The 23896-nt window shown below is 36.2% G+C and overlaps 1 protein-coding gene across 4 annotated transcripts in view; it reads right to left on the bottom strand.

The window, feature by feature from the left end:
• The window catches only part of PDE10A (phosphodiesterase 10A), a 546467-nt gene that overhangs the window by 122830 nt on the left and 399741 nt on the right, over positions 1 to 23896 (bottom strand). For all 4 annotated transcript variants that reach the window (XM_012776792.3, XM_012776797.3, XM_012776793.3 and 1 more), the window contains one exon: positions 14946 to 14974. In XM_012776792.3, the coding sequence (XP_012632246.1) occupies positions 14946 to 14974 (29 nt within the window). The remainder of the gene's footprint in view (positions 1 to 14945; positions 14975 to 23896) is intronic.

The following is a 23896-nucleotide window of genomic DNA, read 5'->3' as shown; positions in this document are numbered from 1 at the left end:
AGCTCAAGTCTGCCTCAAAAAGGAGCACCAGCTGGTTTTCAAACATATCCTACAGTAACCACAGTTTAGAATTCACATTTGGAGTAGACATGTTCAATAACTGGCAGAATTCCCACACTGAAGGATCCCCACAGAGGGAAGGGGTAGGGAAGTAAGACTTGAAGAAATCTGGGGCAAAAGTGTCCAAGTAGAGAGAACAAGAGAAATAAATTAATGAATATGACCAAAAAGCAGCAAAATAGAAACCTACCAAGCAATGTTTATGCTTCATCACAAACCTCAAAAGTACTGATTGCTACTATTAGGTTCTTACCTATTATTGCCATTCCCTGCATCTCTTTCCAAACACTGAGAGCCTCAACTCTATGATGAGGTTCTCTTACAGTTGTATGTTCTGTGCTTACATCTGCTGCACTCCTGGGCTGTACATACCATAGCTCAGGTCTGATTCCCCTCCCTTTAGTCTTGTGGATCCTACTAGCTTTGTTGCACACTCTACCATGGTAAACCACACTGGCCCTCCACCCAGTTTTTTTTTGGCTTTTTGTTGCTAAAAATTTACCTTGTTAACAGACATAACTTCCCAGTTATTAATATTTTCTAGGTCCAGGCTTTTTCCAACTCCTGTTCATATGCAGGTACCAGTTGACAGTCAGAATTTACATAAAAAATCATGAACACTTGAAATTCTGATGCCTCTAGGACACGACAGTATTTCGGGGGGGGGGTGTCACAAAAACTTACGTTGTTTCCTTTATCATCTATAAACAAGATCCTACTTGAGCTTTTTCATGTTTTGAATAACTCCAGATAAAATATTCTACTCTAACATAACCTTTCTTCCTTACTACTTATTCAAACTATTAGTTCTGTATTTTCTTTACCCCAAAGTCCTGGGAAAGGGCTTATCTGAGAATGAAGCTAACTAAAAAGAAACTTGAGCCAGAAGAGAGTGAGAGACTGAGTCATATGACAAACTTTGAACCCCTAGATCTAGCCATGCAAAAGCTTTCATGCCTAAAAATCTATCACTAGATACTTCTTTTACATTAACCAATATATTCTCTGAATACTTCATTTTTCATGTAATAGAGAAGCTTTAGCTAGTTTAAGGTGGATTTTTAGTCTTTCACTAGCAAAGTCCCTACCCAAATGATGCACAGGCTGACCCCGTCCTCCGACCACGTAATCCCGAGAGGAGGCCCTTTAATAGCAGGCTGCATGCAGTGCTGAGATCAATAGCCAGATGTTCTCCATCTCTTTGGACAGGAAATGGATTGTCAAAAACAAGTGAGAACAAGAAGACATTCTGGGACATGGGCAGTTTACCATGAGATTTCATTCCATATCTCCGGGCTTTAGTTTTCCCGTTTGTATAATAAGAAGAATGAATTATGCTATCTTTAAAATACTTACAACACTCACTCTATGATAATCTATGATCCAGGTTTTAAATTTTTTCTTGTTTATATTAAGTTTCATATTCTAATCTAACCTAATAGAGTATGTTGGCACATTCTGTTTTGTTTTGTTACTGATTACAATTGTATAAATATTAACAGCAAAATGTTTTGCTATCGTTACTATTCTATATTGATATGACTCTCAAACAGTAAAGGCCTATCTAATGAATCAAACCATAATATACTATAAAACTTAAAATTACATGCAAATGTGAAATAATAAGCATAATTATTACTTCGCTATTAGCTTTATGGTCATTTTGTTAATTCATCAGTACTGTTATAAAAGGAAAGGCAGAGGAAACAAATGATAATGAACTTCAAATCGCATACTTCTGAGATGCTCTTCTGGAAACACACGATAAAGAAAGCTTACTAAGGAATCAATTCAATTTCACTGAATAAACTCTTTCAATTCTAATTGACTTGACTAATAGAAAATTACAATAGCATGCTAACACAGGTGTATTTTTACAGCATTTTTTAACTCCAAAAAGTCCTTCCACTGCCTTTTTTATAAGAACCTCTAAGAAGTTTACATTGGTTATCACTGAGGCATTCATAATTCAAGATGGGTTAGAGTTCCGAGGTAGAGCAAGTTGGGAACTATACAATTTCTCAAAACTTGGAATCAAATTGGACACCATAATACTTATTTTCTGTTTCTTGCTGATTTCATGCAATACTTGCTTTGCTTGAGCAACCACTAAAAACATAACTTCACAAAGATACGATCTCAGTGAAAGAACTATGGTGATCTGACATTAAACATGAATTATATGGAACTAACATTGAAACTGCGAATTATGTCAAGGTCTGTCCGATAGACGTTTATAAGCAACTCAGTCGATGGGACTTCGTTGCAGCTGCTGAACTTTTAAGAAACCAAGATTTACCAATAATTTATATTTTATCTTATTTCCTTTAACATTAACTCAGTAAATTCTATTTCCTTTAACATTAACTCAGTAAATTCTATCAATCTATCTACACACACACACACACATACACACACACACACACATAGCAATGAATACTTTTTCTTAATATTTAAGCATTGATGATTTCAAAAGACTGTCTCACTTACTTACAGAATCCCTGCCTGCTCCCTTTCCTCTTTACCATGAATTCCTTGTCCAGGTCAATCCTGACGATCAGCTGTGATTATTTACCTCCTGTCCCACTTGTTGCTCTTCTACTTCCCCTTAAGTATTTCCTCCTGCAGTTTTCTTCCTCTAGTTCTTTAACATGCAGTTCCCACACTCTTGAGCCAGTAAAGCATGCCTTGCTTATGCCCTTATGATACTTTCAAACAGCTCTGTGTGGTATTTCCTCTGTGTTAAGCTACACTGCAAGACAAGTTGAGTGCGGCTGCTTTTTCTTTTTTTTCCCAAAGTGCTAGAATAGGCTCAAGGTGAATATCTATTGGTCCTTTGTTTTCCATTTAGGATTTAAAAATTTTTTAAAATAAGTATTTGCAAAGGGTCTGTGGCCCCCTCTATGCTACCCTCATGCTCTTCCTGTGAGGTTCAGATTTCCTCCCTTGGTCAGTGCTGTTGCTCATTCTTGGAGCAGTTAGGATTTTTCAGCCTATGTTGTTTGTGTACTACAAATCATCTTTACATAATGAATTTTCCTTTCAAATCCCTAAGTCATTTCAATAACTTATCTTTAAGAATAGGAAGCAGGAAAAAAGTTTGGCTGTTTCTTATGAAGTTAAACATACGTTACCTTGTGACCTAGGAATTTTACTCTGATATTTGCCAAAGATAATTCTAAACCCATGTCACAAAAATATTTCTACAAGAAATAGTAGCTTTATTCATAACAGCCCCCAAATGGAATGATAAGCATCCTGAGTGTCCAACAGTATTAGAACAGCTAAACATTTTTTTAGTATATATTCATACAACAGAATGCTACCAGCAATAGAAAGGAACAAACCATTGAAACACACAGCAGCATGGATGAATCTTACTGATATCCTATTCAGCAAATGAAGCAGGTTCAAAAAAGTGTATATTGTATGATTCCATTTACTGTGCTTTGTAGATATTAGGTTTTGTACAATTTGAAGGTTGATGGCAATCCTGCATCAAACAAGTCCATTTGCACCATTTTTCCAACAGCATGTGCTCACTTTGTGTCTCTGTGTCACCTTTTGGTAATCCTCACAGTATTTCAAATCTTTTCATTATTATTATGTCGTTGTCTGTGATCAGTCATCTTCGATATTACTAGTGTCGGTGTTCTGGGTGCCATGAACCACACCCACATGAGACAGTGAACTTAATGCATAAATGCCGTGTGTGTTCTGACTGCTCCACTGACCAGCCACTACCCCTCGCTCTCCCGCTCCTTGGAAATTTCTACTCCCTGAGACAAAACGACATTAAAATTAGGACAATTAATAACTGTACAATGACATCTAAGTGTCCAAGTAAAAGAAACAGTCATATGTCTCTCATTTTAACTCAAAAGCTAGAAGTAAAGCTCAAAAGCTAGAGGAAGCTTAGTGAGGAAGGCATGCAGAAAGCTAGGCCCCTTGAGCCAAACAGTCAGCCAAACTGTGAATGCAAAGAAAAAGTTCTTGAAGGAAATTTAAAAGTGCTACTCCAGAGGCCAGTGCAGTGGCTCAGGCCTGTAACCCCAGCACTTTGGGATGCTGAGGTAGGAGAACTGCCTGAGCCCAAGAGTTCAAGACCAGCCTGGGCAATAGCAAGACTCTGTCCTCTACAAGAAATAAAAAATTAGCTAGGTGTGGTGATGCACACCTGCAGACCCAGCTACCTGGGATGCTGAGGCAGGAGGATTGTTTGAGCCCAAGATCTGGAGGATGCAGTGAGCTATAATGATGCCATTGCATTCTAGCCCAGGCAACAGAGTGAAATCTTGTCTCGGGAAAATTAAATAAATAAATAAGTGCTACTCCACTAATCACAAAAATGATAAGAAAGCAAAAGAACCTTACTGTTGATATGGAGAAAGTTTTAGTGGTCTGGAAAGATCAAACCAGCCTCAAACTTCCCTTAAGCCAAGGCCTAATCCAGAGAAAGGTCCTAACTTTCTTCAATAACATAAAGGCTGAGAGATGTGAGAAAGCTGCAGAAGAAAAGTCTGAAGGCAGCACAGATTGGTTCATGAGGTTTAAAAAAAGAGTCTGCTTCCATAATATAAAAGTGCAAGGTGAAAATGCTACATGTGCTGATGTAGAAGCTGCAGCAAGTTATTCAGAAGATCTAGCTAATATCACTGATAAAGGTAGCTATGCTAAACAACAGATTCTCAGTGTAGATAAAATAGCCTTCTATTCAAAGAAAATTTCATCTAGGACTTACATACTAGAGAGGAGAAGTCAATGTATGGCTTCAAAATTCCACAGGACAGGCCGACTCTCTTCTTAGGGGCTAATGCAGCTGCTGATTTTTTTTTTTTTTTTTTTTTTTTGAGACAGAGTCTCACTTTGTTGTCCAGGCTAGAGTGAGTGCCGTGGCGTCAGCCTAGCTCACAGCAACCTCAAACTCCTGGGCTTGAGTGATCCTTCTGCCTCAGCCTCCCGAGTAGCTGGGACTACAGGCATGCGCCACTATGCCCGGCTAATTTTTTTTTTATATATATATCAGTTGGCCAATTAATTTCTTTCTGTTTATAGTAGAGATGGGGTCTCGCTCTTGCTCAGGCTGGTTTTGAACTCCTGACCTTGAGCAATCCGCCCGCCTCGGCCTCCCAAGAGCTAGGATTACAGGTGTGAGCCACAGCGCCCGGCCTGCAGCTGCTGATTTTAGGTTGAAGCCAAAGCTCATTAACCATTCCAAAAATCCCAGGGCCCTGTAGAATTATGCTAAATCAACATTGTCTGTGCTTAGAAATAAAACAACAAAGTCTGAATGAAAGCACATCTGTTTACAGCATGGTTTACTGAATATTTTAAGCCCATAGTTGAGACCTACTGCTCAAAAAAAAAAAAAAAAGATTCCTTGAAAAATACTACTGCTCATTGACAATGTACCTGGTCACCCAAGATCTCTGATGGAGACTCAAAGAAGATAAATGTTGTTTTTATGCCTGATAACAGAAGGTATGAAACATCTATTTTGCAGCTCACGGATCAAAGAGTAACTCTGACCGTCAAGTCTTACTACTTAAGAAATACATTTCATAGCTCCTATAGATAGTGATTCCTCTGATAGATCTGGGCATAGTAATTTTAAAACCTTCTGGAAAGGATTCACCATTGCTATTGACAACTCATGAATCATGAGGGGAGGTCAAAATGTCAACATTAAGAGAAGTTTGGAAGAAGGTGATTCCAACTCTCCTGGATGACTCTGAGGGCTTTAAAACTTCAGTGGAGGAAGTAACTGCAGATGTGGTAGAAACAGCAAGAGAATTAGAAGTAGAGCCAGAAGATGTGACTGATCTCATGCTGCAATCTCATGATAAAACTTGACTGGATCAGGAGTTGCTTCTTATGGATGAGCAAAGAAAGTGGTTTTATCATATGGAACCTATTCCTCGTGAAGATGCTGTGAACACTGTTGAAATGACAACAAAGGGTTTAGAATATTGCATACACTTAGCTGATAAAGCAACAGCAGAGTTTGAGAGGACTGACTCCAGTATTGAAAGATGGTCTACCATGAGTGAGATGCTATCAAATACCATGGCTACAGAGAAATCTTTCCTAAAAAGAAGTGTCCAGTCATGTGGCAAACTTCATTGTGTCTTATTTGAAGAAATTACCACAGTCACCCAAACCTTCAGCAACCACCACCCTGATCAGTCATCAGTCATCAACACTGAGGCAAGACCCTCCACCAGCAAAAAAAATTACCACTTGCTGAAGGCCCAGGTTATCATTAGCATTTTTAGCAATAAAAGAATAAATTATTTTTAATTAAGGTATGTACATTTTTTAGACATAATGATGTTATTAACACTTTATAGATGACAATATAGGGTAAATATAACTTCTGTATGGGCTGGGAAACCATAAAATTTGTGTGACTCACTTTATTGCAATATTTGCTTTATTTCCTGATCTGGAACCAAACTCCCAATATCTCTGAGGAATACCTGTATGTAAATAAGTTTTCATAAACGAATATTTCTTTAGCAATGTGTCAAACACTTACATTGTAACTATAACACTAGGCTCCTATTCTCATGAAGTTTAAGTCCTAGTTGAAGTAAATAGAAAAATATAAAAATATCCACTAGTGAAAATATCTATGACAAAAATAAAACATCTTCCATACCTTGTTGCCATCTTTAATAAACTGTAATCTAGAATCAATTGGATCTTATGCATAGCTATTCTGTTGCTGGGTCACTGTTATGTTCCGTCCCACACAATGAAGAAAAGCTCCCAAACAATAACCTCTACACAACCTTTGATTCTGGGGACCAGGACTCACTATCGGTATGGGCTCCTCTGCTGAAAAACGTTTTAAAATTCATAATCTAAAACAGATTTGTAACTACCAACAATGGTATGAAAAACCAGGTGGGAAGTTAAAATCTTGTGAAAGAGGAATGTATTTAGTTCCCACATTTAACATTTGTCATAATGGTTTGGTACTTTTTTTTTAGATAAAATGACTCCTTGCCCACTACCATAGTGATTAATAAGATATGTATCTTCTATATACCATCAATATCACTTTATTATTATTATTGAATCAGGAACAAATTTTAATAGACAAATGGCCCATGTCTGTAATCTATTTTTAAGGTTATGGGTTTTACCTTAAATACACACAAAAATCACTGTCTTTAGCAGACATTTTCCAATATTTAAATGGTTGATATGAGCTATTTCCATATAGAGGAATGATATATTCAGTTACGCAGAAAAATATTTTATAGCTAATTCATTCAGGAAGCCAAAGTGCCCAGAACTGATGCTCCATGTAGGTTTCTGAGATTTCCATGGCTGTAGCTTTCAAAATGAAACATAGGCTAAAACAACCAATCCATAATTTATGATAATAATTTTTCTTTCCAATTTTCACAAAACACAAATTTGAGTGCCTGAAGATATTTCAACTGGTAGTAATATGGATTTTGCTTGCAGGCATCTTTGGGGGGTCTTGCTCACAAAGTTTGGGTGCTTTTACACCTGGGTGAGAAATTCCCATTGGGCTCTTTGATTTTCAAAATTCAAAATGTCACAATCTCACTTTACCTGACTGGAATATTACACATATCACCTGTTCCTCTGGCTTCTAAATGTTACATAATATGCTGATAATAAACAGGATAAGAAATCCCTTCCAGGTACTTGTTTATAAACTATCATCTTGAAAAGCCCAAAACCCACCTCTCAACCAAAGTCTGACATAAAGGAAATTATATTTAGGGATATTTAAAGACACATGCCTTCTATCCACTTCTCCACATGTTCTTAGCTCTACCCTTGGGTCATATCACATTAGCCCTGTGGTTATCAGCTGGAGTAAGGACATAGGTAACATGAGAAATTACCCCAGGTAATTCTAACATGTGTCTACCTTAATCCAGCCATCTGTACAGTCACTTCACTTAACTGAACACGGAATCACATTTTAATATTATGCCTTTCAATCTTATTGAATATTGCTGTAAAATCAGATATATAAACTTAGATTTGCATTTTTATGAAGTTCAGTATTAAAAACTTTGTCCTGAAAAAGACTGATTGGTATCTTTCACTTAAACAATAAGTGAATCAACTTATTTTGTTTTATACTTCGACTGGTAATTAAAAGCCAGGTTTTTCTACTCATCTGTAGAAAAGTATTGACTCCTACACTTTTTTCTTTCTATTCTTTCCTTTGTTTTATTTGTTTGGTTATGCTTGTTTTTCTGATAACCAATTAGAAAATCTCTTTTCAGATGAGATGATAAGGAAAGAAATCTCAAGTGAGTAAACGGTGACTGGTCATGAAGGAAGAGGCAGACCGCAGTGGGGAGGCTGCGGGAGCTGGCCTGGCCCCTGCGCACGCCCGGTCGGTGCTTCCGTCAGACGTCCCCTCTGTCCTCAGCATCACATCTCCTCTCTCTACTGGGCCATTTCCATAAATACATCAACATGCTGTCGTTTATCCCATTTTAAAAAAGAAAAAACTTTAAAACAAAACATCTCTCTCAACACCCTTCCTATCTGCTTACCACCCTACCTCCCTCTGTCTTTTAAAGGCAAAACTCCACAAAACAATTGTCATTATTTGCAGCCTACAATTTCTCTTCTCTTACTCTTTTATCGTCTGTCACTCACTCTAATCACTCCAATGAAATTGCTCTTATTGAGGACACCAATGACCTCCACACTGCCAAATCCTAAGGTCAATTCTCAGTCTCCCTGCCCCTTGAAATACCAGCAACATTTCACATAGCGGATTACTCTCTTTTGCTTGAAATAATTTCTTCACGACTCCATGACACACATGCCCCTGGCTTTCCTCCTGCCTCGTGGACACTTGTTTTCAGACTTCTTTGCAAGTTCTGCCTCCAACCTCAGACATCGCATCGCCACGTCCAGAGCCGGCCCACACTCACTTCTCGAGTGATCTCACCCAGGCTCATGACTTTACATGCCATCTAAATGCTAATGGTTCTTACATCATTCATATTACTAATGATCTCAAATTATATCTCCAACCCAGACCATGTCCCTAAACTCCAGAATTATGTATCTCACCTACTGCTGAACATCTCCATTTAGAAGTGTATTCAGCATCTCCAACTTAGCACATCCCAAGCCAGTCTCACTGCTAGTGACTCCCACATGCGCACACACACCCTGCCCTGCCGCTCCGCTCCGCTCGGGCAAGCCCGGTCCTGTGGGTAATGGCAACCCACTCCTCTACAGGCTCTGATGTCATCCTTTCTCCTCTCTTTTTTTATATCATGCATCTGGATTAATGAGCAACTGTTAGCTCTCCCATAAATATAAATACACATACACACACACATGTGTCTATATTTTTCTTCTATCTATGGAATCCAAGCATTTTTCCCTAACTCCATTAGCACCAGCCTGGTCCCAACCACCTTCAGATCTTACTAGCCTTCTACTTGCCAATCTCCCTTGGCATTGAAAAATTATTCTTAAAAGTGCTGTTGAATTCATTTGCTTAGGATTTCTGCACTTATGTTTACACTAATAAAACTGTTTAATAGTTTTTTAATTGTTTAATGCTTTTTCTATTTTACGTAATGCTTTAATTTTTGTGTCAGGAATAATATTCCCTTCTGGGATGAGTCCTTTTCCAAGCTTCTAAAATACCGACTTTACATAATGTAGGAATTTTCTCCTGTTTAATGTTTGGTAGAATTATTCAGTAAAAGCTTTTGAACATCATGCCATATTAGAGAGTCTTTCACTAATTTTTCAGTTTTATCATTGGTAACAATATATTCATGTTTCCTAAGTCTTCTGCAATCACTTTTGATAACTTATAAATGTCCTCAAAATTAGACAATTCATCTAAATTTTCAACTGTATTAGTATATAGTATTCCCTATGAAATTATTAATAATAATCTCCCTGTTATCCATATTTAAATTCCCTTTCTCATGCCTAATAATTGTATTTTCTTATTTGTTGAATAGATTGCCAAAGATAATCTATTTTGTTGATCTATTTAAGGAAATATTTCTTGTACTATTAATCAACTCTATATTTTAAACTTTGGTCCATTAATTCTTCTCATATTTTATTAATTCATTCCCTCTACTTTTTAAGTTTGTTTTTGGTTTTCTAATAAATAAATATAAGAACACGAATTTTTATCTTATTTTGGCTACATCTCTTAGATTTAGTAGACTTTATCTCCATTTTACATTTGAGGCCTTAAAAAGTTATTTTTCAAAAGGTCATTCAAATAGAGTAGCAAAGCAGGAATTCAAATTTAAGTGTGATTTACACAAAAATCAGAGAAGCTCTTTTAAATGCATCACACATAGCAGACATAGAGATGCATTCACACAAAAGGAAATATAGTTAGCATATGTAAATATGTTTACTTGCGTTAAATAAAAACATTAAAATGATGTCATGCCATTTATACATGAGAAGATGTATAAATGCAATTTTAATGTGGTTAAAATGAAACTTCCAGGTGGAACTGTAAATTGATAAATCAACTCAGCAATGTGCATTAAGTGCCATAAATTAATCATGTCCTTTGACTTAGTAACCTCAGATCTTAGCATTTTTCCATAAGCAATATTTCACAAGAATAAAACTGCTATATACAGAAATAAAACCAGCCTACAAAAAGTCACAATCTAAACATCTCACAATAGAATGAAAAAGCAGAAAATTACCAAGTAAAAACTCAATGGAGTATTTTTAATCATTAAAGATAATATCAGACTGCAAAAACATAAAAATGTTTACAGTATAATAAACAGAAATCAAAATAGTATATGCATTGCAATTACTGCTATGTACATGTACATATGTGCAGAAGAAACCAGAAGGAAACACTCCCAACTGATATTATTTACTGGATTAAAGCAATTTTAATATACTTCAGAGACACAGGTCTTATCTTTTAAAAATCCAAGTATAAATGATTTTACTGAATACAAGTAGGTCTAGACAAACACTATATGGGACCAGGATTAAAGCACAGGTGTTGAAAGCAGCCTTTGCAAGGTGTGATACTCAACCTCAGATGCAGAAATAACGAGAGAGGAGATGGAGATACTTTGATATACAGACTAGCAAAACAAAAACAAAAGGAGCTTATGTCAGACAGTCTCAGTCTTCTCATAAACACGGAAGTGGCTATAATTAAGAGTGATGGAAACAAGGTTGGGGTTGACGATCAAGTGGTGGAAAAAATCCACACCTTCCATGTCAAGAAATCTCATCAAGCCTATGTTACCAAGCAAAGGCTAACAGTACACCCAATCAGCAAATAAAGCTCATATTTAATAGAAAAAATAAAATAATAATCACTAAAGAAATGGTGGCATCCAGAAACATGTATCAGGAATGTTTTCTCTAAGATTACTGCAATCTGCTCTAAGAAAATTCTACTCACAGAAAAATTACATGCTTACAAGATAATTACCTAGTCAGAGGGTGGTTTAATGACTTCCACAAGGCTCAGATACTTTTAATTTAGAGGTCATTCATTCATTTAAGGTAATGATGCCACATTATTTCTCAAATAGATTTACACAGAAACTCTGGAAATTCTAAATTCTATATCCAATGACTCTTGATTCGTCATGGAGCATAATCATGATCACAACTAATCAGATGTTGCTGAAGTCTTATTTGAAATCACATGAAACGGATGATTAAGTTAATCCTCTTATTTGGGGGAATGTCTTTTACAGCAGTGGTCCTGATCCTTTTTGGCACCAGGGACTGGTTTCATGGAAACTTTTTTCCACAGACCTGGGTGGGGAGGGGTGGGAGGGATGGTTTTAGGATGACCCACGTGCATTACATTTATTGTGCACTTTATTCCTGGCATTATTACATTGTTAACCTCTCTGCTAATGGTAATCTGTATTTGTAGCCACTCCCCATCACTGTCTCAGCTCCACTTCAGATCCCCAGGCATTAGATTCTCATAAGGAATACACAACCCTCACATGCACAGGTTATAGCAGGGTTCGTGCTCCTATGAGAATCTAACGCCACTGCTGACCTGACAGGAGGCAGAGCTCAGGCGGTGATGTGAGTGATGGGGAGCAGCTGTCACCTACTACTGTGTGGTCTCCTTCCTAACAGGCCAAAGACTGGTACTAATCCCAGGGGTCGGGAACCGCAGTTTTACAGTGTTCCTTCTTACTTTTTTAGAGATTATGCATTTAAAAGAGTTGAAGCCACAAAGCATCCTACTCTAGATCTTATGCAGCCAGAAGCTGCATTGTAAGAACAGGCACCAATTAAGAAAGTTCTACTATTCTATCCTTCAGGAAAAAAATGATTAAGCAAAAAAAAAAAGTTAAACTGAAAAGAAGAAAGAATACAGATAATACAAATAAATACAAAGGATTTGAATAGCAGGGAGAAAATTATTTATGTAAAATTACCTAAATATTCCTTAAAGAAATAATGTTCCCTTTCATATAAACTTTTTTCCTTTTGTATAAAATCAAGCATTGCTCTCACAGGTCAAATCTGTAGTAAAACACATTTTGAAGAGAAAAAAGGCTATTTCACTCAACTTCTTATTAAGCTGAATGAGGTCCCAAGTCCACTGTTAATATTTATAAGAATTCAGACACATCTTACATTCTAAACTTTTGAACATTACTATTACAAAACAACATAACTTCAACCAAATAAAACTGGACTCTATATGAAAAATTGTAAATTAATTTCTGACATTGAGAAGGAGAAACATTAAAAAGGAAACAGAAAAACAAGAAACAGAAAAAGAGAGTGAGTGAGTTTATAAATGTTTTCAGGCTACTGTTTTTTCCTGCTTCCATCTCACAATAGAAAAATCAAACCGTAACAAATGGAACAAAATCCTCTGGACCCTCATCCCACGCTACTCCATATGCCTATCAACCTGATCCATCTTCCTACTCCTCCCTTCCTGCTGATCAAGTCCTTCCACTGTGCCCTGGAACTCACTATCATCAACAAACCTCTTTTACACTGAAAGGAATAGTAGTTGGTGCTTTTTAAAGGCTTTTTGCCCCAACTGAAACCTTCCTGCCCTCCTGATAATACCACTTACTATGGCAGAACTGATTATTACATAATGTAAAATTAATCTGTGGAATATATGGTCACAGGTCTTAATTAAATAATTCAGATATTTTTAAATGCAGTAGCAGATATTTTATAAATGTGAAGAGAAGACTGGCTGTCCCAGGAAAAATGAGTATTTTAAAGCTGACAACCTATGATAGTCTGCCTCTTCACTTTACTAACAACCAAAGTAAAAACAAGAAGAAAGCTGAATTAGTGATGAAACTAGGCAATTATGACTGCTACACACCATAAATTCTAAGACAATTTTGATGGACATGATACCAATGACGCCAAATTAAAAAGAGTCACTAAGAGCTTAGTTAAAATTTCTCATTCCCATGAAAATGATACTGTTCCATAAAGTAAATAAAATTATTCTGGGGAAAACAACGACATAAGATCCCATTTTATACAGTTAAGAGCTGAATGTGAACTCCTGCTGTCTTCAACAGGGCCTTGTATTTAGAAACAGCCTGAATGGAAATCTAGGGAGACTTCATGATTCACTAACAGAACTGAGCATATTTTCTAAAACTTGGCATGCAAAAACACTAAATAGAATGAATGCAATGCAGTCACACTGTTTACCAGACCAAGTTAAAATGAAGACAAGCCAATGAAATCTGGAATTTGTTTCAATCAAACTGGATAAAAGTCACAGCGACCCACTCCCCCTGTGGGAATGTCCACAACTCCGGTTCCCCAGTCACTTCAGACTGCACTGGCCACTGAACCTCAAGATGTAGCCTCTCAACACACTATCTAGCAAGGGCATTCTAAGACTATCTGCACAAAAGTAAACAGAGATAAGGAAAATCTAACTACGAATAGCACACTTATCATTGAAGGATAAACAAAAATTTTAAAAAGAAATCAACAAATGGCCCCTCCACATATGTAACAAAATTTTACAAAGAAGAAAAAAGCCTACTAAAAATATCCAAAGTGTCAGTATTATACTAGTATACACAGGATAAAAGCTAATTTTGGATGTTGTGGGAGGAAGAATATATGCAAAATAAATTTTAGGAAAGCATCTGCCTTGCAATCTCAAAAAAATTAAAGAAAAATTAACAAATAAGATATTATCAATGAGATCATAACACAGATTGAAATGAAGAAAAAGCACCCAAAAATACAGAAGTAATTTTAATTGGAAAGAGGCATTTTCAATTTAAGTAGAATGAGAAACAGTACAGAAGAGAATTATGCTGCAGAAATTCAAGCTAATGATGCAGAGAATAAATCTGAGTGGTTCCAGAACATGCAGCAAAAGAACAAGAAAAGATGGAAGACACGGTAGTCAGTCATCCTGAAGGGGACAAAATAAATGGGAAAGAACCTCTGCCCCAAGAAACACGTAGAATCTAGGGAGCTTCAGCCTTTCAATTCCCACACAAACATTTCCGAGCTCTGGCCCAGACTGCAATGACCACAGGGGCTGGTGAGTCCCAGAGGATCTGTGTGATCCCAGAGCTTGGACATTCTGGGTGGGTTGCCTTCCAGGTAGAGGACAACAATGATCAAAGTGCCAGCTCTTCTTCAATCACTCTTTCCTCCTCCTCCACTCCCTGCCCACGGCTGCCTCCAATTTGCAGCCTCTCTGCTGACTTTATTCCATATTAATGAGTGATACTTTGAAGGAGGCACTCAGTTTTTGTCATTATTTTTCTAATACGTTAACATGTTAGAGTACTGAGAAAATGTACAAAAATATTTCTCATTTCCTATACTATGGTAGTATACATTATATTCACATTACTTACCCTGCTGACTTCCTTAGGAGCTGATTCATCTGGGGGATGAAGGAGGAAGGGGAAAAAAGACAATTAGAAACTCCAAGAAGATTCTGAAATATAAAGCATGTCATTCACTCTCAATAAACTCAAAGCCTCTTTGCAATGCTTCCTCTTACAAAATGTACAAATTTGATTTTGAAAAATGGTAAAGGTTAAACATAACAAATTTAGAGTTAGAAGTGTACATTAATTGCAAAGGGAAAATGAATACCACCACCACAATCCTTTTCCAGAACCTCTTTTAGAGGTTCTAAAATGAACATGCCTGCAAATATAGCTACACATGTATCTAAAAATGGGGTTTACAACACTTGCAGTAGTCTACACGATACAACCCACATGAACATCCCAAAAGACCGTTAACACTTGCATCAAGGTTAATTCATCAGACCTGGGGTTGGCCTGAGCCGTTTTGCTGAACTAAGAAATGCAGCTGTACGGCATTCTGGTCAAGGAATGAAATGTACCCATTAACAACGGTGCTGCTTATCCCAGCTTTGTCAGCAGTGTTTATTGGTACAGTTAGACTACTGGTTTGCACTAGGTCTAGGTACAGGCAAGAAAATGCCTGTGTAACCAACAGGGTGTAAGAAACAAGCTGGCTGAGACCCCCTTTAGATATGCTGGCTCTGAATGTCATTGGTGTGGCCCTAACAGAGTAAGGGTTACTGAAACTCAGGCTGGCCTCTCCAGACTCCTTGCTGGGGGCATTCTTAATTTAATCCTGTTGCATTATCATGCCTGTTCCCCGCAATAAACTTTAGATTTGCAAGCACTGTCATTTGGGGTTTTATATCTTTTTTCATAATAAAACTCTATGTGTCATCATCAGTACACATTTAACATGACAAAAATTGAACATATTCTGTGTCACTCCAGAACACAGCCTAGCTTATCTAGACACCTTGAAAAATTAATCTCTGTCCTACAAGTTCAGGCAAGGCAGTATTTTCTCTTTTCTCCTTAATATCCATGTTAACTAAATTACTGAGTCCTGATGTTCCTTTTTTCTATAATCTTTCTCAGACTTACTGCTTACTACCAATTTCCTCATACAACAACCAGTCAAGTCTCAAGTCATATATCAACCAACAGCTTCCAAGCTGGTCCCTGAATCCAGTATGTACCCATTACATGCAATCACACCTATGCCTAGACAGACAGACAAAGACACAGACACAGACACACACACACATACACACACACACACACACACACACACACACACACACTTCTACTCTCTCTTTCTCTCTCTGAATCACTCGCCCAGTTCTTCTCTCAAAAATATTCCATTTATTATGGTCCTCAAATGCTTCAGAACCTAAAGTAAATGAGATTTCAACACAGGGCAAACACAGACTTTACTTGGGGACCTTTTAAAAAATACCAAGGTCAGTGTTATTAGACAGTAGGTGTTCAAAACACAGTATCTATTGGCTGTGATACTATATTATTGCACACTTGCTTATAGATTTTATAATTGATGCATGATGGTTATAGTATTTCATTGGACTTACCTAAGAATGTAACAATGTTATAGGAAAAACATTTTATCTTCTACACTGAAGTCTGATAATAAAAAAAACTTCAACTCCTAATGCTTTATCCTCTCCTAGACCTCTCCAAGATGAGATTATTTAATCATTACAACAAATTTATTAACAGATTATAAAGTTGTAGAGGCATATATGCATTTTAATGTATTTTTATCTAAGAAATTCAATCAGCATGTTTGAAAAAGTCTAACTGAATTAAAAAGCATATAATGAAAGGCAGCAGTGTGTGAATAGGTTTAATACTAAGACCGAATGGAGCTTTTCAAGCTATAGCACTTTGGAATTTTCTGCCCTCCACTAATCACCAGTACAAATTTAAAAGATAGTTCAATGGAAGAACAGTTTGAATGTCCAGGCATCTATAAAGAAATGTTCCTTTGGCTTTTTACATTAATCTTGCTTAGTTACTACTTCTCAAACTTGTATGTGCATAAGATACACTACTTCTATGTATTCACAAAACCAACTATTTTTTGTTTTATAAGCAATTTATAGTATTTGAAAGAAAAATTTTACCTGCTGCTGATTTATGAATTTTCCCCTTACAAACTAATTTAGAAATGTATCCTCTATATATTCCTCCAACTTAGCAGTCAAACAATTTTTGTTAAATGAATGTCAAGTCACTAGCTGCATTACTTTGGGAGAGATGCCTGACTTCTTTTGCTACCTTACAAGTGTGAAGTGAAATAATAATATAAGTTGTTACTGGAAAAGATCCATTTGAAAATGAAAGACCATTTTCAAAGTAATACAGAGGAAATGTCACCACCTCTCACTCTTGCAGTTCATGACTTCTTGCAGATCACATACGATTTCAGGTTAAGAACCCATGACTTAGAATGTCAGCTTCCCTGCACATTTCCAGCACGCCCACCTGATTGAACTGCTGGAATGGCATTTCACAGGGGTCAGCAACAAAGCTCTCTTTGAAATGTAAGGATAGGGGAACAAGGAAAACAACAAAACACAAATATGCACACCAGATTTTGAATCACTTATGAGCTTCAAACTAGCAATAAAGAGGTTCTCAACAGCAGACACTAACTTTTATGCAGCCTAAAGGGTCTGTAAACATTTGTTTATTCAACAAATATTTACTGAGGAACCACTGTATGTGCCAGGTACTTATCCCTGTTCCCAAGGAGCATGCAATCTACTGGGATGAATAAACAAGGAAACAAATAAAATAATTTCAGAAAAAGTGTGTCTATGCTTCCTAAAGTTTAGAAAAAAGGGGAGGGAGAGGAGAAAGCCTCTTCAATCTAAACATCATCCATCATCTTAATAATTTTACAAAGCCTTAACAAGACTAGTTCATGAAGGAAATGCCCTAAAAGGATTTCGACCTAAGTGCACCTTTCATAAGTACTTAATGGTGCACCTGCCACGATAAGCACTTAATTTTAAATACTTTATAAATCTTTATAAATGTATATATATTTGTACTTTTAATTTCGGTATTGCTTTTGATATTTGACATGAAATGGGATTTCAGTTATAAACCTATATTTATAATAAGAGCTTAAAGAAATTCATATCACATTGTTTATGAGAGTTTTCATGTAGCTACCAATCTGTAATATTATTTACTCTGTGTTTAGCTTTGAGGTAAAGATCTCAGAAGTAGAGAGGGACAGGGAAAAATCCAACAAAACTCATATATTTTACAATCAATAAGAAATTACTAAAGTTTCCTATGATTCGATCCATAAAAACTGCAGGCAAAAGTAAACACTATTAAAGAAAAACAAAACATGAAAGAGGAAAAATTAGAATAAATAAATTATTATAGGAGATATAAAGAAGATCCATTTAAGCATTAAAGAGTTAAAAGGGATTTTGATTGATTCTTATAATCTGCATTTTTATTATTTGTTGATTTTCTAATATCTTTCTATCAGAAAAGGATATGAAAAGGCTTACCATAAAAAATACAGATACAAGATCCAAAATGAAGCTGCTAAAAATGATGAGGAATGTTTCTATTTATTTACATGAAAAATTGTTCATGATTTGGTTAGATTAAAAAGATTAAGAAAAAAGTAGAATTACTGTATGAGCCTATGTTGGCTTAAAATGTACACACATGTATTTAATTTGTATGTGTAGTAAATACAGACACATTTTATAAATTATGTATATACACATACAAACTTGTTTCAATTATAAATCTTTTTTTCTGCAGTATACTGTATCATCTCCTAAGTCTGTGGTAAAAAATGTTAATGTATACTTTTATATATAAATACAAATGTACATATGGAAATATAAATGTATATATGGAGAAGGACTGTGGTGGTGGTATTCTTGCAACTAAAGTTCTATGAAAAGCATGACAACATGTAAAATAACAAAGAATAAAATGAAATGGTTTGATTAACTTAATAAAGAAGAAATCCAGAATAAAGAGGGAAGGTGATCATTTAATGCTGATAGTATAAATTAAGATTGAAAACTACAAAAGAAAAAAGAAAACTATAATTTGCATTCCAAATTCTAAATTTTATGATTTTCATGTGCCCAAGCTACAGAATGCCAGAGAATGTGTTTTGAATTGTTAATTGACTGATCATTTCCTCAAAGTTAACATATGGTCGATTTTACTAAATCTTCCGCAGATAAGTTCTCGGCTTTCAGTGCTTATTCCATAAGATCGGAAACGAAGTCCAAGAAGTCCCACATTGGTACTCTGTATCCAGAGAAGAGAAACACTGACCAGGAGACGGGAGACCTTTGTGATCACTGGAAAGGCTTCACTCACTGCATCATTGTCCTTCAAGAGCATTCATCTCGCTTTGCCTTTCAGACTTTGCAGGTATTCTAATATTCCCAAACAGCATACTTGTTGTCTCATTATGGGAGATAAGCATTTACCATGAAAATCAATTAAGCAGCTATCTGTTTTATATACTTTCATCTCACAGGAGTTAAAGCGGCCCACTCAGCCTCCCCCCACCATTTCTGGCACACTGGCACAGCTATGGAGCCGGTGTAAAGACAGCCATCTGTCTTCTAACAATGATGCAATCTGAACAATCAATCCACACATATTTATCAAATGTCCACTAAGTACCAGATACTGAATAAATGTCTTAGTTGGCCCAATCACAATGAAGAGAAGGACTTAAATTTCATGGCTTTGAAAGAAACACAAACAAGAATGTCTTTGGCCCTAGCTGGTGGTGGCAGCTACCCTGTAATCACGAGGGTCTTCAACCTAAAATTAACAATAACAAGCAAGGAAGACTGGGGGGGTGGGTAGGAGAGACAGAGATAGAGACAGAGACTGAGATAAGGGCAGAGATGCGGATGGGGGTGGAGAAGAGGGAGAAGGACAGAGACAAAAAGAGGGAGAGGGGAAGGAGAGAAGGAGGGAGGGGAAACAAATGGAAAATTTGAGTACAAAGAGATATTTCTGGCCAAATTAATCCGCCAACCTTGAAGCTTGCCTTTGCACCTAGGGACTCCCTAATATGTGAGATTGTTAATTTCCCTACTGACTAAGCCAATTTTATCAGGTAAAACTAAAAACAGTCAAGAGTATATTAAAAAAAAAGGAAATGCAACAAAATGTTACTAGAATACTACTTTTACATCATTAAATTAATACACTGTTATTTAAAATAAATTCTTCTAGAAAGCTCTCCCATTCCTACCAAATAGTAAACAAACTCTTTGCTTAGGATTCAAGTCCTCACAATCTGGTTTTGCTTTATTTATCCAACTGGAATCTACAACGTACAAGACTCCCTCCCCACTCAACTAAGGCTAGTTTCACGAGACCCTCAAACATGCTTCGCTTACTCTTACCTCAAAATCTTCAACCTTTTAAACAATTATTCATAGCACCTACTAAGTGCCCAGCAATGTTCTTGGTGCTTGCAATAGCTTGGAGAACACAAAAAGACAACAATCTGTGTCCTCAGGAAGCTTTATTTCAATACAAGTGACTGTCAATAAATAAACATGGTAACTAAATTACGCAGCTAGCTAGAAGTGGTAATTGTTGGAGGCATTGGGGCAGAGGGGTAGAGCAGGATAAGGGGGAGCAGAAGGCAATGGGGGAAGAGACAGGGCAGGCTGCAGTATTAAAAAGGGAAGTTCCAGTAGTCTCCCGGAGGTGAGCTAAGGTAAAGGAAGCAGCTGCCTGGGAAGAGCAGCCCAGGGATGGGGCTGAGCAAAGACAGAGACATGAGCACACCTGCTGTATTCTTTACACAGATGATGACCTCCTTCTTTCCAAACAGTAGGTCTTTGAAAACTCAACTCAACTTCTAGTTTGTCTATGAGTTCCTCTCAAAAGCAATAGGCCCACTGAGCTCCCCTCTCTCAGAATGTTGATACATTCCCTTCCTAGTAGGAAAGTAGAGTAATACAGAAAATAAAGAAGATAGGTTTGGGGTCAGAACAGATCTCTGCAAATCTCAACTTCCCTTACAAAACATATGTGATTTCTTGACTTGTCTGAACTTGTCTGCCTCATATTTCTAAACTTGTCTGCCTCGTATTTATAAACTGAGATGATTTGAGTTAGTGTTAGTATTAAAGGAGATAATGAATGAATATAAACTTTTTGCACAGAGTGGCTCCTAATAAATTGTAGTTTTGTTCTTCCACATTCAACTTAACATTAACTATATTTTGCTTTCCACTGGTAACTAGATACATATGAATGACTTACTAATAATTTCTTAACTGAATATGAAGTTCTTGGCAACAAGAGACCACAATAGCTCTTTTACATTACTGAAAAATAAAATCATTACAAAAAATGATTCTGTAATGACTAAGGCCTAGATAATGATGATTTTGCAAAGAGTATCTCTGTCCAGCAACAAAGTAGTAAAATTCTAGATGATTCTTATTTTTTCTGGAGGTTTAAAATCTCTAACTATCAAATACAGTTCACAAATAATTTTTATTTTCTTTCTTACTTTACTTTTTTTAACATCAAAAGCCAGACATTTATGGAAGAACATGAGCCATGTAACCAAGAATTAAAATACCGTGTTAATTAGTTTGTGCCAATTAGCCATTTGTTTTGCAGAGTTACTAATAAGAACATATGAAATAAACTATAAATCACTATGTTACTGGAAGATATAAAGAACTATATATGTGTGTGATATTCTTGGTTGGAAATAAAAAGGGTAGTTATCTGTAAGTTCACATGCCACATCAACAAACAGGAAAAGCAATTATTTTTTCCCTGAGAGATTAAAATGATTTTTTAATAACTTGTTCCTACCACATTTTCTGACCTATAATGTTGTAATCTTTTTTTTTACTTAATTTTATATAAACAGAATGGCACCATTCTTAGCGTTTGTTCATGAAGCTCTCCAATTTCAAAAATGAAAACTGATGATTTAAAATGGCATAGTGTGAACTGCAGGTGTTCTTCTCTATATAAAATGTAATAATTTCTCAAGTACCTTCCTTATACTTTATATACATGAGCAATATGAATATATGCAATAGAATAAGTACACTTTATATAAGATGATTTAATTTTCTCTCCTAGCTAAGAGAAAATATTATATATAAGCCGATCTAAAGTTTTTGGTACTGTATAATGTGATTTAAATTTTGGAGCTTATTCTTCAAACTTTTTCTAACAGGGCAGGCTTTCATTTCCACATAAAATTTTATATGGAAACCCAATGAATTAAATAGATTAAAAGAAATATGGTGGCAGATATTATAGTTAGCTTCACGTTAATTCCAAACTCCTTTGATAGCTCCTTCCTGTTCTACACAGATTGGAAAGCTGAATACTACATTTTCAGATTTCCCAGCACCTAATCATCTCCTACTAATGTGAGACTGAATTCAAAACTGGAATAAGTCAGAAGACGGGCAGGGCCCGAGGTTCCTATTATTCTGGGGATATCAATACAGAGACAGTGTGGATCTACAGCCATCAGATTACTGACTCCCTGACTTCCTGTATCCAAGGGAGCAGCTTTATTGCCAAGGAAGTAAAATTCTGAGTCCTGAAAGCTGTTCTCAGTACCTTTACCTAGAGTTCACCCCTCTAGTCCTTCTGATGATTTTTAAAGTCAGCTAATAGTTTCTTTCTGTTTCAACTGGCTTAGATTGGTTTCTATTATCTATAACCAAAGTCTAATATAAGTATTTTGTTAGTAAAAATTTATTTAAATGTTAAAAATTATAAAATATCTCATCATAAAGTCAATAAATGATAACAAAAGAAAAGCTGCTTTAATAAAAAATTTTGAAACTGATGTTATGGAGGGTATCTACTGTCTCATAGCAGTCCCAGAAACAGATTTCTGGATTTTATTTTCAGAGACCCATAACACTGATTTACATAGATAACAAGATACAAAAGGTAAATAGTGTCTTGAGAGGTTTTGTTTTTTATTCATTTTGTAGGTTGCCTTTTAAATTCAAAAGACTCTTGCTTGAAATAATCAAGATACATTTAAAAATTTTTTCTTTCAAAGTTGAATTGCTAAATATATATATTCACATTTCTTATAACAAGAAACACCCAAACATACAATAAGCCAATTATTGTATATTTTCTTGTCATTAAATGAGCACTGATCTTTTTTATAAAAGGATGAGAACCTAACCAAAACTTTACTGATATATTTAAGAGAAATTCAAATAAATGTACAGATAGGTCACTATAAAGCTTTGGCTGAGCTCTGCATAAAAATGAGTTGAACTGATACCACAAAGTTAATCCCTTTTGGTGGTGTCCAATGTATTAAAACTCAGTGCATTTAAATATGTCTGTTATTTTACTATAGTTTTAAATAGTTAAAATAGTTAAATCAAATGTTTCTAGGGAAATTCCAGGGGGAGTTCAAGTTTCAAAGAGCAAAGACAGTGAGAGTTCCAGATATGAGGCAATGTCATTTCAAAAATCTGAACGAGAAGGGGACAAATGAGATTCTGGGAGGGCTACAGCCATAAGCAGTTTAGCTGGAAAGTATGAGACAGAAGAGCCAGAGGTCTAATGTCTTTAAAGGAGTCAAAGTGGCGTAGCAGCTTGACTGAGGGCAGGACAAAATCACCCCATGCAAGAGCGTAATCCCTACAGCTGCTGCAGCCACCACACAGCCTCAGGAGCCACCAAGATTTCTATGTCACCCATTGGACAACCACAGGTGTTTAACCCAAACTGAATCCATTCATATGGATTGGCACAGGCTACAGACAAATTGAGAAAACTAGGTGGCAATCTGGAAGACTACAGAGGGAGTAGAATGGGAGGCAGACTGTAAATACAGGGTTAGACGTTTTACCCATGGGCCAGCTATGTCCACATCTTTCCTCTCCACCATTACTAAAGGGAGAATGTTCTAAATCTAAGTTTTAAAATGT

The sequence above is a fragment of the Microcebus murinus genome, chromosome 5 (genome assembly GCF_040939455.1).
Source record: "Microcebus murinus isolate Inina chromosome 5, M.murinus_Inina_mat1.0, whole genome shotgun sequence".
Taxonomy (NCBI): domain Eukaryota; kingdom Metazoa; phylum Chordata; class Mammalia; order Primates; family Cheirogaleidae; genus Microcebus; species Microcebus murinus.
This window is presented reverse-complemented; position numbering and strand designations above follow the sequence as displayed.